General features: G+C 36.8%; 6 protein-coding genes across 8 annotated transcripts; 4 read left to right on the top strand and 2 right to left on the bottom strand.

The window, feature by feature from the left end:
- Positions 1-372: 372 nt before the first annotated feature.
- LOC129568409 (zinc finger protein 658B-like) lies at positions 373-3,157 on the top strand. 2 transcript variants are annotated; one of them, XM_055446231.1, is made up of 3 exons: positions 373-2,022; positions 2,152-2,397; positions 2,621-3,157. In XM_055446231.1, exons 1-3 carry the CDS (start codon positions 502-504, stop codon positions 3,032-3,034), a joined length of 2,181 nt encoding a protein of 726 aa, XP_055302206.1. In that variant the 5' UTR covers positions 373-501; the 3' UTR covers positions 3,035-3,157. The 2 variants fall into 2 exon arrangements, with proteins under 2 accessions (XP_055302206.1, XP_055302207.1); XM_055446232.1 differs by having other exon boundaries at positions 402-2,022; positions 2,152-2,347.
- A 2,252-nt stretch (positions 3,158-5,409) lies between these two features.
- Positions 5,410-8,549, top strand: LOC129568430 (V-type proton ATPase subunit D 1). 2 transcript variants are annotated; one of them, XM_055446281.1, is made up of 6 exons: positions 5,410-5,739; positions 6,957-7,074; positions 7,150-7,329; positions 7,396-7,579; positions 7,675-7,769; positions 7,837-8,549. In XM_055446281.1, exons 1-6 carry the CDS (start codon positions 5,699-5,701, stop codon positions 7,957-7,959), a joined length of 741 nt encoding a protein of 246 aa, XP_055302256.1. In that variant the 5' UTR covers positions 5,410-5,698; the 3' UTR covers positions 7,960-8,549. The 2 variants fall into 2 exon arrangements, with proteins under 2 accessions (XP_055302256.1, XP_055302254.1); XM_055446279.1 differs by lacking the exon at positions 5,410-5,739 and adding an exon at positions 5,808-6,568.
- On the bottom strand, positions 8,401-9,644 carry LOC129568431 (THO complex subunit 7 homolog). Its single transcript, XM_055446282.1, has 3 exons — positions 9,509-9,644; positions 9,312-9,432; positions 8,401-9,235 (listed from the first exon to the last, which is right to left on the bottom strand). Exons 1-3 carry the CDS (start codon positions 9,519-9,521, stop codon positions 8,716-8,718), a joined length of 654 nt encoding a protein of 217 aa, XP_055302257.1. The 5' UTR covers positions 9,522-9,644; the 3' UTR covers positions 8,401-8,715.
- Positions 9,645-9,771: 127 nt separating this feature from the next.
- On the top strand, positions 9,772-11,437 carry LOC129568429 (uncharacterized). Its single transcript, XM_055446278.1, has 3 exons — positions 9,772-10,178; positions 10,254-10,302; positions 10,368-11,437. The coding sequence occupies exons 1-3, from the start codon at positions 10,056-10,058 to the stop codon at positions 11,264-11,266; spliced, it is 1,071 nt and encodes a 356-aa protein (XP_055302253.1). The 5' UTR covers positions 9,772-10,055; the 3' UTR covers positions 11,267-11,437.
- LOC129568432 (uncharacterized) lies at positions 11,307-12,159 on the bottom strand. Its single transcript, XM_055446283.1, has 2 exons — positions 11,988-12,159; positions 11,307-11,921 (listed from the first exon to the last, which is right to left on the bottom strand). Exons 1-2 carry the CDS (start codon positions 12,030-12,032, stop codon positions 11,433-11,435), a joined length of 534 nt encoding a protein of 177 aa, XP_055302258.1. The 5' UTR covers positions 12,033-12,159; the 3' UTR covers positions 11,307-11,432.
- An 18-nt stretch (positions 12,160-12,177) lies between these two features.
- Positions 12,178-16,945, top strand: LOC129568428 (DNA-directed RNA polymerase III subunit RPC2). Its single transcript, XM_055446277.1, has 6 exons — positions 12,178-13,007; positions 13,143-15,224; positions 15,319-15,735; positions 15,841-16,039; positions 16,132-16,391; positions 16,471-16,945. The coding sequence occupies exons 1-6, from the start codon at positions 12,939-12,941 to the stop codon at positions 16,855-16,857; spliced, it is 3,414 nt and encodes a 1,137-aa protein (XP_055302252.1). The 5' UTR covers positions 12,178-12,938; the 3' UTR covers positions 16,858-16,945.
- The last annotated feature ends 1,417 nt before the right edge of the window (positions 16,946-18,362 follow it).

Here is an 18,362-nt window from a genome sequence, read left to right on the forward strand (position 1 = left end):
TATCTTTTGGTTTTTTATGACACAAACATATTACCATTCGTAATGAATAGTACTCTTGATATGAAACATTTTTTAGCATTCCGGGCACAAAAATCGGCTTAAATGTTTTCTTTATCTAGATGAAATGGCAAAACGCTGTTCTACAGGAGGTAAGAATTATTCTGGAGCATTTATTGAAACTGGAATTTTGAAGGCGAACAATTCGAACATATCAAGTCCCTCGAAAAAACGGAAATTTAAACGGTTCGTCTTGAAAAATGATTTTTTTTTGTAAATTTCGAATTGTGCACTGTTTATTTCCCCTCTTGAATATTGACATCTCGGCTGTAAACCTGACTTAAGCCGATGATGACAAGCAAATGTCAAAAAAGCGGCTCTGTCAAACAAATGATAATAATAATAGTATAGTGTTTGTTGTTCTGTTTACTCGCTACTCGTTTCCTGCAAAATAAAAAGGGAACAACGAATATTTTTCATTCCGATGATTCAAAATCCTCAAAGATGTATCAAATTGAAAGTGTTTTTATTGGCGAAAGCCAACATGGTGAACCTCTAATAAAATCTGAAGTACAAACAGAAATCATAAACAATTTCAAAGTGGGTGATGTAACAATGATAACGAGAATGGACACTAACAATTTTACCCTAAATTTAAACTGTGCACAGTGTTCACGAAGCTTTCGGAACTTCCCCGAATTTACTAAACACATTGAAAAGCATTTCTTACACGGAGACGTTTTCATCTCAAACGATATTACCAGTGATAATGCTATGAAAAATGAATCAACAAAGACAACCACAGCAGCAGTAGAAGAAGAAGAAGAGGGTTTTATCAATGATGAAAATGAGCCAGAAATTCCAGATGATGAAATGGAGTACATGAACGAGAGCGTGTGGAATAACCAATTTATGGTCGAATGTGATCTACAAACCGAAAATGAAATCAAACATCCGACATATGATGGAACAGCACCAGCTACGTTCGATTTATCACAATTCGTCGAAGGAGTCACATACAAAAAGGTTGAAAATGTGTATGAATGCATGATTTGTGGTTTCCAGAGTGTCATGAAAAGTAATCTCAAGTCACACATTGCAGTGCATGTGAAAGTGAAAAATGTTTTCTGTTCGATATGTATGAAAGGATTCGGAAGTGTCCATTACGCCCAAAAGCACATTAAATCTATACACAAAGAAACTATATCAGCCGAAGCCATAAGGAAGGCACAGAAGACGCTAAGTCAAATTGTGAAACCGAAAAAATCCGATCGAAATGGAAATGCGCCAGATGAAGTGTCAAAGCTGAAGCTCAATTTACTCAGTTCAAATTATTGGCGCACGGAAGGCAAACGCTATCACTGCGTGTTTTGCGTGCAGTGGTTCAAAAATCCCAAGTATGTACAAAAACACATTCGTCTAGTTCACGGCCGAACCATCGGACTTGACGATATTTTGGCTGCTCAAATACAACCCGAACTAAAACCCGAGCCAACGAAATCGGTTGAATTGGTCACGCAAAAGCAAATCGAGTCATTGCGAAGGGAACAGGCGCAAACAGATGTGAGCAACCGTGTGAAATCATCATTTGAATGCTTTGCATGCCACACGAAATTCGTATCGGAGAAGGCACTTCGATACCATATGCCCTTGCACGAAGGAATCCAGTACAAATGCCCGCTGTGCGAAAAATTCTTCCAGTTGCCGAAATATGTGCGAGATCACATGATCTATAAACATGATTTTGATAAAAAGTCAAAATTACCACCGCTGAAAACGAGAAAAATTGAAAATTTTGAGTATCACAAGCCGGTAGTGTCCAGATTTGAATGTTATTTGTGCCATCGAACGTATCCGTCGAGAAGTAAATTAAATTCACACATGAAGAGTCATTTGGATATTTTGGAGTGTAGTGTTTGTACAAAGGTATTCAAAAGCACTGAATCGAGGCGTCGACACATGCAACTCCATTCGGCTGATCCCAATCTGCAGCATCATTGCTCACTATGCGATAAAGCATTTCCAGTAGGTTTTTTTTCTGTCAATTTATTTGTAAACTATTTTAGCTGAAGAGCCAATAAAATAATTGATTCCATTTGAATGTGGATAGCATTCACTGGAAACTGATTTTCTTTTTGTTTATGTTTTTGTCAGGTGCGGAGATATCTCATGTCCCACATGCGCACTAGCCATCGAAATCCCAAGTCGAAAATTGAAAAACCACCAAAAGCTCCTCCGAAAATGTTGACTTGTGACATTTGCCAGAAAATCTTCGACAAACAAGGAATGTTCAACAAACATATGAAACGTCACAACAAGGAACCAACGAGTTTCATGTGCGACCACTGTGGTGAGAATCGATTCGAAAATCGTCACCTGTTGCGAAGGCATCTTTCGTCGGTACATAAAATTCATTTGATCTTTTTTTCCAACAATTTCTATCTTTTTTTTCCCGCAGACTAAAAGACTGTCTGTAAGAATCTATGTGGTCATTGCTTGACCTTTAGTCTTAAAATATGCCTACTTTTCCATTTATCATTTGTTACTAGTTTCCATTAATTGCCCACTATCAGTTCGTTATATTGCTATTAATTTCATTTCTTCTTTCTGATTCTCCCCTTAGGTACATAAAATTAATAAAAAGTATTTCAAATGCAATGTATGTCAAAAGGTAGTATCGAAGAAGCGAGAAGAGGAGCATATGAAATTCCACACGGGCGAAAAAGATCATCAATGCGAAATATGCGGTAGTCAGTATGTAACCGAAGGTCTTTTAAATACACACAAAAAACGCCAACACGCCGGTTGTAAATATGAATGTGATGTTTGCCCGGAACGATTCGATCAGCCGAAGAAATTACTACATCACCGACGCTTGCATACCGCTGAACCGATGGATATCACTTGCAGTATTTGTAATCTTGGATTTTTCAACGTAAGATCACTGACGAAGCACAAATTAAAAAAGCATGGGCAACGAACTGATGCCCCCATTGAGAGCGACAGTGAAAGCGATACAGATATTAAAGCCGAATAATTTTATTAGCGAATAGCATTCTTTTGTATTTTATTTTCAATTTTTAAAACCATTTTAACTAACGACTACCAATACCTGATTGTAAATCATTTGAAATAAATGTATTTTAAAGAAGCTACTTCAGACAATTTAGTGAGTTACTCTTCCAAAAATATTATACTAAGAGCTTGCAAAGCCTTGCCTGGGTGCTTCAGTAAGTATGCTGATCTGCACAAGCCATACTTAAATCAATCATATGACGCAAAGTAGTAGAATTAAAATGATTGTCTGTGATGTTGACCAATGGATTGAATTCAAAGTGTCGGATGTTTAACTAAATTTTTATTTACATAATTCCAAACTGTAAACACTGAACATGACTAAACAAACATATGCACAATGAAATTCTACGCAATAAATCCAACTAGGGTCGCCAAGTGGCCGATGAATCGGCCAATAATAAACACTTCTTTCTTTTTAAATTGATGGAATGGTTGAAAATTTCGTAAGTGAATTTTTTGTTGTGAAAATAGCCGTTTTTCATTGTATTATTTTTTCTCTGAGTTTGTTATTCAATTTGTGAAAAATTAATAAAGTTGGTTTTAAAAAATTTAGACAAATTTAAAAATTCCCAATTCACATATATATGCAGACCCGCTTCGCGCGGGTCGCTCTCGTTCCGGTTCTGCACGCATTTTCACATTCACAAAGCATTATCTGTATATACTTGGGAATTTTTATAATTATATTAATTTTTCAAAACAACTCATAATAATTTCTCACAAATTGAATAACACACTCAAAGAAAAAATAATACAATGAAAATCTGCTATTTTCAAAACAAAAAATTCGAAAAACTTTGGGAAATCCGGGACCCGGAAGAAGTTGTTCTCTAACATGTTTCAAACTCATGTCAAATTTGACATATGTGAATTCTGAATGGCATTCTGCACATCTACTGTTCACGACCTCTCAAATGGTACCAGTGGCATCAAAATCAGCTGGGTATAAAATGGTTAAAATGGTACCAACACTTTTTGGGCTAGCGCATTAATATATAGATTACCGCAATGTGTGGCCGAAAAAAAGTCGCCATCTGAATGGAAATAATGATGTGACCAGCCTTTCTTCTCTATTTTCATTATATTTTCTACATTTATTGTGATAATTTAAATAGATTTCCACACTATAGATAGTTCTGGTTGAGCTAAGGCGAACAATTTTTAAATTAAACCAACGCCATAAGAAGCACCTTTCATTCACTTCAATGCATTTTGACATTACAAGGCCACCGAATCACAATTTTTTTTCGTTTCATTTTTTGTATGTATTTTTGTATCTGGATAATGACTGACTTGAATGCGTAGAATGCTTTTTAAAACTCAGCAGAAATGATGACTTAGATTATGTTGTTGTGGATCGTAGTCAACCGTCCGTACGTTTGAATTGAATGCTCAAATGGTTAATTGAATAATGACCGAGTGGCGGTTTGGAAAGATGCTGAAATTGCATGAACTGTGATGAGGTAATTGCCGATGCCTCCTCCATTGAAGTTATTATATGCTTCAATTAATTGCTCATATTTTATTGTTTGTTTTATCTTTAAAATGAATTCGGAGCATGTGACAAACGCGTCCTGTGTATGTTTGAACCGAAATAAAAAATACAAATAATCGAAACAAGACGATTCTCGTAAGTGAATTAAATTGGCAGCCATAAAAATACGCAATATACTCTCAAATTCGTCAATTTTCGCTCAAATGAGCCCAATAAATTTCATGCTTTGGCGGCGGTTGATTGTCTTATGAGAAGCGACACACAGAGATATGATTTTTCTTGGCAATATTTTGCTTTCAGTTTTCTAATGTATAAATAGATCACATTTCACAACATACAGTCGACACGCATGCGATCGAACGCTGCTTCAGAAACGTTTCATGAGATGGAACAGATTCGTATGGCTGTGAAATTCTAATGACATGGATATGGATATATTTTAAGAACAATTCCCTCAATTAAAAACATGAATATGCGAAGATGAAATATGCATTCAAAACAAAAACAAAATGAGCTGTTATTCTGACCGCGATGTGATGCATTTTCACATTTCACTGTATATGTCTCATTTATTCTGATTGATTCAATATGAAGAATAATGAAGAAATACTAATTTATTTGGAATATAAAATGTTTTGAAATTCATTTTTCAATTGATCTTCCTTTCTTCATTTTATTTCATCTTCATTCTGAGATTGGTATACTATATTGATGCGAGTAAAGTACTTCCGTTTCTCTTTGCACACCACCCTAATGTTACGCGATATATTCACACAAGCACACGATACGTGTGACGATCGAATGAGCTCTGCTCTATGAAAGATCTGGGATTGCTTTTATTTTTATTTGCGACGCGCGATCGGCCAGACGACGTAAGAACGTAGTGCGATTAACGTTCAAAACCAAACATCTATAACGAACAAAATAAAAAAAATAAAAGTGTGATTTTCTAGTTGTATCACAAGCAAACATAGTTCAGAATGCACAGAGGTGCATTTTACCGAAAATTAATTTGACCTACGCGAAAACGTTCCGGTGAATTGAGCTAATAACAGTTGAGCAGTTAGTGTGAGGAAATCGCATTGAATTTGAATTGTGAAATCAACACAAAAAAATATATAGAAAAAAATGTCACAGAAAGATCGTCACCAAGTGTTTCCGAGCAATGGGTACGTGAATTGAATATCAATAAAAAATGGACTACCGAATATTTTATGTGAAGTGTGCGTAGCGCAGGAAATTTTACTGGTGACGACGATGGATAAAAAAAGGATAATGATTTGAAGATGAAACGTGAATATATGAATTGTGCTTGCTTGCTCCTGATTTAATGGTCATTGTGAATCACTCGTGTCGTCAATTTCTGTTTGAAAAGCGTTACGTCTCTAGACGACAACGTGATTTATATATGTACATCAAGGCTATACTACGCATTTAAACTAAATCTGTTTTGGTGACTGACTTCGGTTAGATACAAAAAGAAAATGGAAGAAAAAATTCCACAGGATAATGATATATGTACAGTAAATGGGATACACGTGATTGATTTTTTTTGCCTTGGCGTTCAGCAAAATTCAATATGAAAACCATTTTCCACACATCGATCCTGAACAAATCGCATCAAAAATCGCAAAAGCGAATATTCGTTTCAGAAGTTTTTGAGTAATTTTTGGTTGAATCAGCATATTTGTTGTCAAATGCCATCTAGTGGCCTATAATTCCATTAAATTCAACACCTTTTCTTAGCTCAAAGCTTAACGCAAAGTCAGTGATGTGTGCACATGCAGCGCCAAAAAAATCCACAACGTCATTTAATTCAACTATTGTATAAAAACCAATTTTCAATAGTGTCAGCTGACTTATTCTCTTGTGATCAGATTCATTTGTAAAAACACGAAGTTGCACAGAAAACATTGGTTGAGTTTTTGATTTGAAGCGAAAGTTTTGCCTTTTAAAAATGTCAGGAAAGGATAAGTTAGCTATTTTTCCCAGTCGTGGGTAAGTTTTTTATGCATCCAAATATGGATTCAATTGGGAAAATATAAAAAAATATTTACACCTATGTTAAGTTGATATTGCTATCAATACCCACTAAAAAGAAGAAGAAAAATACACAGGGGTAATAAACGCTACGAGCATTTTAGCAGTGGTTCAAGTTGAAAATTGTGTGAATGTGATGTGTTGAAAAAGTTGGTCTATTGAAATATGCATCGTTTGAAAGTTTTTCGGAATTTTCATTCTATTCCCCAAGAGTCACAAGACTTGGTGCACATATTGACTAATCAAGGTCTTAACACTATGCGCGACCACTGTCAAACTGTACGAATTACGAGAGCGAAAGGTTCTTATCACTTTTGTTTTGATTTTTTCTATCTTTCTCTGAAAGGGCACAAATGTTGATGAAATCTCGTTTGACCGGTGCACAAAAAGGGCACGGTTTGCTGAAGAAGAAGGCAGATGCTCTGCAAATGAGATTTCGACTAATTCTAGGCAAAATCATTGAAGTGAGTATACCTCGTACCATGTAGTTTACCACCATTTGAGTTGTAAAACTCAAATTGAACAATTCAATTTTGCAGACAAAAACTTTGATGGGTGAAGTGATGAAGGAAGCTGCATTTTCGCTAGCTGAAGCCAAATTTGCAACTGGTGATTTCAATCAGGTCGTTTTGCAAAACGTCACTAAAGCTCAAATCAAAATCCGTACAAAGAAGGACAATGTTGCGGGTGTTACACTTCCCGTGTTTGAATCGTACACCGTAAGTAGTGAAAGAGTAGCATTCCAATTTAGACATTGTTAATGCAAACTGTATGCTTTTGGTTAGGATGGTTCGGATACCTATGAATTGGCTGGTCTAGCTCGTGGTGGTCAACAACTGTCGAAACTAAAGAAAAACTATCAGGCAGCTGTGAAGTTGTTGGTGGAATTGGCTTCCCTTCAAACATCGTTCGTAACTCTCGATGACGTTATCAAAATCACTAATCGGCGAGTGAATGCCATCGAGCACGGTGAGTTGATGTTTTTTCTATCAGCCATTGAAAAATATGGTTCAAATGATGATTCTATCAATCTATCAAACAATAAATCTTCATTTGCTATGCAGTTATTATCCCCCGTATTGAACGCACATTGGCCTACATCATTTCCGAATTGGACGAATTGGAGCGTGAAGAGTTCTATCGTCTTAAGAAGATTCAAGTAAGCAAATCAGTTCCACGTTGGTCGGATGAATTTCTAATGATTTCTTTCGTTCACTTTTTCTCAGGATAAAAAACGTATTGCCAGAAAGAAGGAAGAGGCCAGAAAGGCCCTTTTACTAGAACAAGGCATTGATGTTCGTGAATCGGCCAACATTTTGGAAGAGGAAGACAATGATCTGTTGTTCTAAATCTACTTAATTTCACTAGCATTGCAACAACAATTATTATTACTATTAATTGGCATTGTCGATTCGCTCACCACCAACAACAACAACAGAAGCCTACTAAGGTGCAACACAATCTATAGAAACGGAAATTTAGAATTGATTTTTTTTCTTTTTCATTTTTTGCCATACACAAACCTCAAAAATTTGGAAACAATTCAGCACCAATAATAATGTTAAACTGTTGATTCGGTTCGAAATCACGCTTCAAAAACTATCAAAACTTAAAAAAAAACAAATATGTACAATAATTATTGGGTATGATGTAACTGTTGAATTATTAAGAAATGATCAGTATTTTAATAGACACAATGGTTCATTAAAACATGAAATCTTTGGTTTGGATCGTGGAGTTCCGACTAAACACAATTTTTTTACAACCACATCTATTCGAAAAAAATGAAATGTGTTTTAAATAAAGAAGGCAATATGTAGTGTAATTTACGTTAATATAACCCAACACTGAAAAAAATATTTCAGTGGATTTATTCCATATTATATTGTAAATGTTTTAAAACAAATCTATTCAAATAAAATATCAGTTTAAATCTTGATCCAGTGGGAACGATTTTATTCGACTTCGTTGACGTTCAATTAGGTCATCATTCGAAGAACTTCAAAAGAGATGGGCTTTTTATTATGAGAAGATTGGCTTTTATTTATCTTGGCATTTAGTACAGTCCCTTAATTCTCAACACGAATTCCTAACAACACAAGGTCTTATTTAGAATCGTCTAAAATTTCACCATCAACTGACATCACTTCGATATCGTCATCGTTGTTTTTGTCATTGTCGGTGGGGTCTTCCTCAATTGCGCTGACATCTTCACCGTCAAGCTTCTTCTGAAGTTCCTGGATCGAACGCATCAGAACACCGAAATCATTTCGACGGTACTCCAATTTATGGTCCAATTTCGTTCGTGCATTTTTCAAATGATCCAAATCCCTTTTGAGTGATTCCAGTTTGGCCATCGTTTCTTTGCGGTCTGGTTGCTGTGAAATGATTTTGGCGAGCACATCGTATTCCATTCGATTTTTACGTATCTTTTTCGCTATCACCAAGTTCTCTTTGCTTTGGGCAATTTGAATTTTCGCCTGTTCGATTCCACCGTCGATTGACTTTGATATATCTTTGTAGTTTGTCATTTCGTCTTGCATCATTTTTCGGGAGAAGGCCGATTTACGGACGGTGAATTCACATTGAGCCAACTGACCCAACATCGTATCATATGCAGCTTGCCTAAAAATCATACACAATGCAATTAACATCTTGAATGAACGTTCTGAATTTACCATGGACGGAACAGATAACTTACGTGTTTTCGGGTGTGTCTTTTGTGTTGCTCCATTTAATGAAACTTTTCAGCAACGCATTCAATCGACGATCATCTCCAGTTCCATCACCATCGATTAGCAATCGGCGCTTGATTACACTTTCTGAAAAACACACCGAAATGAGATTTCGTGCAACTGAACAAATTATTCTCTAAGGATTTGTGAAATGTTTACTCACCATCGTTTGCCATCCTTTTTCTCGTTAATAAGATACCAAAATCAATCTTAAAACAAAACTCTTTATTCGCGAAATCAAATATGATGCTTTTCGGTGCGGCTGGCTACTCAATGTGACGTTTGACAGATGTGGCTTGTCAAATGTTTGCGTTTTTCTGTTCTAAAAGTGTCTGAAGTGTCTAATGTCAAGTGAAACAAAGATGAAAATAAATAAAAATAAAATTTAAAAAAATTTAATTAATTTTTTTCTTCAAATTAGCATGTTGATGTACGATTTTAAAAAGATCTGAGTAAAGGACATGTGTCATAATGCGCTTTAAATGCACTTCATCAACTGCTAGAATTTCCGAACTACGCTGTTTGTATTAGACATATATCGTTTTGATTGACAAAAGTTGTCATTGACAATAGTTTCATTGATGTGAGAAAAATGCATTGTTTACACATAATTTCATATGTGCATAGCAGAAAAATCGTAGCAAAATAGGAACTGAAACAGAAAAATCACGGTGTTGTCTCGAAATAAGCCAAAATAAACTTAAGGAAATATGAGTGCAGTAAAGAAAAATTGGACGTATGACGAGGTGCAGGCATTAATACAGGCTGTTCGAAAAAATCCAAGCCTGTATGACCGCCGAGATCCAGATTACAACCAAACCCGTACAAAAGAGGTAAATTTCGATATGCCAACAGTTGAAATTCTTCTGTGAAAAGTGCTAAATTAACATAAATGTTCAATTCCGTAGGATATTTGGAAAGTAATATCAAATACGCCGGCGATTATCGACAAAAATGGTAAATGACTTTCATGCAATATGTTTCAATTTCAGGTTTGAAATCAATAATTTATTTTATTCTAGCTGAAGACTGCAAAAAGAAGTGGAAAACGCTTCGAATCCAACAGCGGCGCATAATAATAAAGAAAATAAAGAAAAATGAGAAGCGTTCAGCCATTCAATGGAATTGTTATGATGCTCTAAAATTCCTGATACCCCACATGGATTGGACCGCAACCGATGAGATAAAGAAAGACCCCGAACTGGATTTATCAATACTATCTGACATGTGCGATGACGACGAGCATGACGATTGTGATGAAAACTATGACAATGACGAGAATTGTGAGAGTCAATCGGAGAGCAGTTATGGAAGCTCACCCATGTACCATGAAACATCAGTCACCGAATCAGAGGCGCAAGTAGCAGACTCGACAAATATTTCGCGCACAGATCCGATGTGCACAGTGACAACGACACCGATTCAGTTTACAACAACTGGAACCAGCATAGCTGACCATTCAAACAAAATCAATCAATATCTTGTGGCCTATTTGCCGACCGCCACCACCCAAGCAAATCCAATACAAATTCGAACCGAACAAGATCTCATTACGAACCAACAAGCGAATTGTGTTTCAATGAATAATCCGACGGTCGGTAGTGCACCGACTATGTATGCCGCTGAACCGGCACAAAGTATAACAAACGGCCCGCTCGATACCAAATATTCGATGAACAATCAACGCATCATAACCGTTCCAGTGTCAACCGCACCACCGCCAATAAATGGACCTGGATACTTTTTAAATAACTACTTTTTAATGGACCTGGCCGTCGAATTCGAAAAACTGAATGACATCGCTGTCATGGAACTGAAAATAGAAATCAATCGTTTGATTTTGGAAAAATTGAAAAATGTGAATAATTTGCGTCAAACGCAAGCATCGATATGCTTCACAACGCCACAGAATCCCAATTGAAGAAAAAGCATAGTGTTAAAATCAAACTAGTTGTAGGAAATTGTGTTTGGAGAAAATAGGTTTATTTGGAAAGAAAAAAACATATTTGAAACATATTTGTTTCCATTTTGTGCGACAAGAGCAACACAACGAGCTAATAAATTTAAATAGCATTATTAATTCGATTCTAAACGCCTCGAATTTTCAATTTAACCTCAGCTTTGAGTTGTTTCATCTTGTTTAGAGCATCCAATCCCACATTTTTGCTTATTATTTCTCCGTAATTAGTGTATGGGTGTTGAATCAAAAATATATCGATTGGTTTGATCTGTAGACACACTCCCATATCGCTGATATTAATCGCTTCCTTTACTTTCAGCTCCAAAAGTCCCATCACATTGAATAGAACATTTGCAAACAATTGAGGATCAATATCTGCATGCGCTGGCTCTCCGCCAATCGATGGTATGCCAAGCTGTAGCATTTTTGGAACTTTCAGACGAGCTCCGCATTTACCTTGGGTTGTGGGTTTTTCTTCTTTTTTCTGCGAAATGTCGTTCATGATCGACCCAAATTCGATCCGCTCATCAGTTTTTGACAGAATTTCATCTTCGAAAGACTCTTCTCCCCGTCTGGCTGTCTCCTTGTCATCAGTTTGAGCAGGAAGAACCAAACACTGTATTTCAAAAACAAAAATATAAAATCCAGAACAAAAGCTACACATCTAATCAAATACACTTACCACTAACGATAACAAAATCAGCAACAGAATCGAATTCAACTGCATTTTTAACAATTTTCAAATTCAATAATTTCCTTCGGTTGAAATTCAAGAGTGCTCACAAATATACTGCTGATATTGCATATTGCACACAAATTCTTATACCGTTCGAAACGCCACATAGTACGGTTTTTTTTATTGCTTGATTTTGTTTTATTGTCGGTCCCTTACATTCTGTACATTGAACGTGGTCGTGTACCAATAAAAAGTCTTGTTTCGTCTTTGTTTGCTCATTTTTTTTAATAAAACAAAAATACGTACAGCCGAATGCATATGTGCAAACAATAAACAAGGTTGACACTTGTATTTCAACGGAATTGCAAAAAGACGTAGGAATTTAAGAATAAACTCGCTTTTTAAAAAATAGATAGAACATTCAAACGTAATATACAATACAAAAAAGAGGCTTAGAACCAAAACAATGAATTTGGAACATAGATCATTGATTGATTGGTTGATTGCTTAATATAATGCGAACAAAAGTCTTGCAACTTAAATAAAGCAAGAATAATTGGGAACTTCACATTTGCATGATCCATATTGTGATGAATAAAATATATTTATTTTTTTCATCGTTATCATCATCTTATATCCATTTTTCTGATTCAACGACAAACGCATCAGTTGAACCTATTTGAATGAAAAAATTATAGCAGAGCATTGAAGAACCAATGCCAAGAGTCAACATCAACAACACATACACAGTCAAACCAAAAAACCTGTCAAACGGCGAACTGTCAAAGTCTCTCTCTTCACGTGTATTGTGTTATTCGGAAATTGCAAAAGCGTAATGTGGTCGTTTCAATGAGGTAGAAATAGAACGATGGATATTCAGTTTTCGAAAAACAAACAAGAAAAAAATAAGTTTGAATTGCAATAATCGTATTAAAATAATGTCATTATTTAAGAAAAATGCCTGAAATAAATAACATTTTCATTGACGACCCGAAACGTCTACGGGATCCAATCAAAACGATAGAGGTTAGTAAGTTAGAACATAGTGAAAATTGATGGATAAAATGTGAAATTGGCGTCACAATACATTCGAAGCGTGAATATAATTTAAACGAATGACAAATTCTGAATGTAAACCATGTAATTTTTTCTTGTCACCAGGACAAATGGAAATTGGTACCGGCTTTTTTGCAAGTGAAGGGTCTCGTGAAGCAGCACATCGACTCATTCAACTATTTCGTGAATGTTGACATAAAAAATATCGTAAAAGCTAACGATAAAGTACTTAGCGATGTCGATCCAGCCTTCTATTTGAAGTATTTGAATGTTTACGTTGGAAAGCCGGACGTCGAAGATGGTTTCAATATAACGAAGAATACGACACCGCATGAGTGTCGATTAAGAGATATGACCTATTCAGCCCCAATAACCGTTGATATTGAATATACTCGAGGACAGCAAAGAGTTGTGCGGAACAATCTGCTAATTGGTCGTATGCCGATTATGCTGCGCTCATCGATGTGTGTACTTTCAAATAAATCAGAGTATGAAATGTCGCAGCTCAACGAATGTCCACATGATCCAGGCGGGTATTTTGTTGTTCGCGGCCAGGAGAAAGTGATTTTGATTCAAGAACAAATGTCACACAACAAAATGATAACAGAGGATTACAATGGTGTGATGCAGTGCATTGTGACGAGTTCGACGCACGAAAAGAAGTCAAGAACGATCGTTTTAAGCCGCGGTGGCAAGTATTATCTACGTCACAATTCAATGACAGACGATATTCCGATTGCCATAATTTTCAAGGCGATGGGTTTGACTTCAGACCAAGAGATCATGCAGTACATTGGGACCGATGAGTACACACAAAATCGATTCGGTCCATCGCTACTCGATGTTGTGAACAATAAAATTTACACTCAACAGCGTGCATTGGAGTTCATGGGATCGAAATTAATAGCCAAAAGGTTTACGACAGCAGCCACAAAACATCTAACACCGCCGGATGAGGCAAGAGAGCTGCTCGCATCAACGATTTTAGCGCATGTCCCCGTTGAAAGTTACAGTTTCAAAATCAAAGCGATTTACGTGGCATTGATGGTGCGTCGTATTATGGCTGCCGAAGTAAATGAAGCCGCTGTCGACGATCGAGATTACTACGGTAACAAGCGGCTTGAATTGGCCGGATCGTTGCTCTCTCTGATGTTTGAAGATTTATTCAAACGCTTCAATTGGGAGCTGAAAACGATCGCCGATAAGAATATCCCCAAAATTAAAGCAGCCCAATTCGATATTGTGAAGCACATGCGTGCCGCTCAAATCACCGCCGGATTGGAATCGGCTATTTCAACGGGAAATTGGACAATCAAACGTTTCAAAATGGAACGAGCTGGAGTCACACAAGTCTTGTCACGATTGAGTTATATTTCTGCACTGGGAATGATGACCCGGGTAAATTCTCAATTCGAAAAATCGCGAAAAGTGTCGGGACCACGTTCACTTCAGCCGAGTCAATGGGGTATGCTTTGTCCATCGGACACGCCAGAAGGTGAAGCTTGTGGTTTAGTCAAAAATTTAGCGTTGATGACACATATCACAACGGACGTTGACCAAGAGCCCGTCATTCGGTTGGCTTTCAATTCAGGCGTTGAAGACATTCGTCTGCTGAGCGGAGAAAGCATCAACAATAATCGAGTCATGATGGTTTTTATAAACGGTAACATACTCGGTATTACGATCTGTTATCAACGGTTGATTCAAGTTTTCCGAATGATGCGCCGAAGAGGATACATCGGCAGTTTTGTATCCATTCACACGAATCACTTGCAGCGCTGCGTTTATATTCACACCGATGGTGGTCGTTTGTGCCGGCCGTATGTTATTGTAGAAAAAGGTGTACCTCTGGTTAAAAAGCGTCACATTGACGAGCTAAATGAAGGTGTGCGCAAGTTTGATGATTTTCTGGCCGATGGTCTCATTGAATATCTCGATGTGAATGAAGAGAATGATTCATTTATCGCGACAAGAGAAAGCGACATTGTCCCAGAGAAAACAACTCACTTGGAAGTTGAGCCGTTTACTTTACTCGGAGTTTGTGCTGGATTGGTTCCATATCCTCATCACAATCAGAGTCCACGAAACACATATCAATGTGCTATGGGTAAACAGGCCATGGGTATTATTGGTTACAATCAGAAAAATCGGATTGATACTCTAATGTATAATATCGTCTATCCTCAGGTAAGTGTAAAGAACAGCACATTCTTTTTGGTAATCCATTTGATTGCGTTCCGTTTTTTAAATGTATCTTGCATTTCTCTTCTTCGTTTTATAGACGCCGATGGTTCGTTCAAAAACAATCGAGTTAACGCACTTTGATAAGCTGCCGGCCGGCCAAAATGCCACCGTTGCTGTGATGAGTTATTCAGGATACGATATCGAGGATGCGCTCATTTTGAATAAGGCGTCGATAAACCGTGGCTACGGTCGGTGTCTAGTGTACAAGAACACGAAATGTACTGTTAAGCGGTACACAAATCAGACTTATGATCGAATTATGGGGCCGTCGAAGGATGCAGCCACAAACAAAGTAATTTTTAGACACGAAGCATTAGATAGTGATGGGATTGTATCGCCGGGTGAGATGGTTCAAAACAAACAGACAATGATCAATAAAGAAATGCCATCGGTAACTTCAATCAATCCTGTCGAACAAAAGGAGCCGGGCATTCAAAATGTTACATTTTCATCTGTGAGTGTTGCAAAACCACCAATTCCGTTCATTACTATTTACATTTACCTAAAAATAATTCATTTGGTTTCTTTCTATTTTCCAAATCCTATTCTGGCTCCATAGGTTCCAATCACTTACAAAGGCACTGAACCAAGTTACATCGAAAAAGTTTTAGTGACTGCGAATGCCGACGAGGATTTCCTAATCAAAATTCTATTGAGACAGACTCGTTGCCCGGAAATTGGTGACAAGTTTAGTTCACGGCACGGACAAAAAGGAGTAACTGGATTGATCGTTGAGCAAGAAGATTTGCCTTTCAACGGTAAATGATTGTTGAATTACATAATTTAAATTTGCCTGTCAAAACTCAAAAGATATAATTTCCAATTTTCTCAACAAAAATTCACCACACAGACTTCGGCATATCACCGGATATGGTAATGAACCCTCACGGTTTTCCATCTCGTATGACAGTGGGAAAATTGCTTGAGTTGCTTGGCGGAAAGGCTGGTCTTCTGGAGGGCAAATTCCATTACGGCACTGCTTTCGGTGGATCAAAATGTTCAGACATCCAAGACGAACTGTTCAAGCATGGCTACAATTACATGGGAAAAGACGTCTTCTACTCGGGCATCACGGGCGAACCACTCGAAATGTACATTTATTCAGGACCGGTAAACTATTTATTCCACTTGGTCATCCTTCCGATCACTTTGATCTTACAATTTAATGTTCTACATTCCAAATGTTCAGGTTTACTATCAGAAATTGAAACACATGGTGCAAGACAAAATGCATGCTCGTGCAAGAGGACCAAGAGCAGTTTTGACTCGGCAACCGACACAAGGAAGGAGTCGTGAAGGTGGACTACGTCTCGGCGAAATGGAACGAGATTGCTTGATCTCATATGGAGCTAGTATGTTGATTATGGAGCGATTGATGATTTCGTCTGATGCATTCGATGTGGATGTTTGCAATACCTGTGGTCGATTGGCATACAGTTCGTGGTGCCATAACTGTAAATCGTCAGCCAGTGTCTCGAAAATATCCATGCCATACGCCTGCAAACTCTTATTCCAAGAATTGACCAGCATGAATGTTATACCACGTCTTACTCTGAAGAGTGAAATTTTGCCTTGAATCGTTAACGATTTGAAACGTACAAACTATTACATTTTTATACCGAAAAATAAAATAAAAATAAACAATCAGAGCTGATAAGAGCAAATGTTGCAGTTTTTATTTGATAAGGATTTAACCGATCGATCGATAAGTTTTTGTTTTTGAAATCGATGCAGATTGCTAGCGGTAGCGTCATTTAAACTTTATCGCCATAAAAATAGAATGTACTTCTGATAATTGGTTTCATATAATCCGATGTGATGTTTACTACGATCTCAGTGAACCCAGTGCCTCCGCTTTCTATTTTGAACTTTGGTGAATAGTTGGTTTCATCAACTTTTCTAAAGCCTGTGTAGTGTTGGCCGCAGACGTGTGCAAGGTCAAAAATTCTAGGGGGGGTAAAATGATTTTGCCAGGAGGGGGGGGGGGTCTGCAAATTTATAAATGGGTGTGAAAAAAAATGAAGACCTAAAAAAAAAAAGGTCCTCACTTTTGAAAATCGATTCTATCTAGTGTATAATTTTCCAAATCGCTTGGAGGAGGGTCCACATTTTGGAATCCTAGGGGGGGGGAAAACCGGAATACCCCCCCCCCCCCTGCACACGTGTGGTTGGCCGTCGAACACTTTCGAACACTTGTTCGACCGGACGAATGCATTTAAAAAAATTGTTTTGTTCGTTCGTTCGTTCGTTCGTTCGAAAGTTTTGTAAAAAATTATTTTGTTCGTTCGTTCGTTCGAAAAGTTGAAAATTATTTTTTTTGCTCGTTCGTTCGTTCGGAAATTACTATGTTCGACCGTTGGGATTTTTACATTTGAAATACATAGGAAGCAAATACAATTTTGATTTCTTTGGGTTTCAGTCTTACCCAAAGGAACAACGTAATTACCGGCGTTATTACTGAGTAATACCACTGGTAATAATTATTAACGATCTTATTACCGATTAATAAGTAATTACTAAAATGATAGTTATTACCCATTATTACCGTAAAGTACTTAATTAAACGTTGTACTTAAGCTTAAGTATGTACTTTAAGTACGTTAAGTACGTTAAGTATGTTAAGTACATACTCAAGCTTAAGTACAACGTTTAATTAAGTACTTAACGGTAATAATGGGTAATAACTATCATCTTAGTAATTACTTATTAATCGGTAATAAGATCGATAATAATTATTACCAGTGGTACATTCTGTGTATAACTAGGTAATAACACCGGTAATTACGTTGTACCTTCAGTCTTACCCAAAGAAATCAAAATTGTATTTACTTCCTATGTATTTCAAATGTAAAAATACCAACGGTCGAACATAGCAATTTCCGAACGAACAAATTTTTTTTTTTTCATAATTTTCGAACGAGCAAAAAAATTAATTTTCAACTTTTCGAACGAACGAACGAACAAAATAATTTTTTACAAAACTTTCGAACGAACGAACAAAACAATTTTTTTTTATATTGTCGAACGGTCCAACACTAAGCCTGTGATCATATGAGTTTGACATTCATCTTTCTGCAAAAT

The sequence above is a fragment of the Sitodiplosis mosellana genome, unplaced genomic scaffold (assembly GCF_009176505.1).
Source record: "Sitodiplosis mosellana isolate CC-2019 unplaced genomic scaffold, AAFC_SMos_1.0 Smas_scaffold_18, whole genome shotgun sequence".
NCBI classification, from domain to species: domain Eukaryota; kingdom Metazoa; phylum Arthropoda; class Insecta; order Diptera; family Cecidomyiidae; genus Sitodiplosis; species Sitodiplosis mosellana.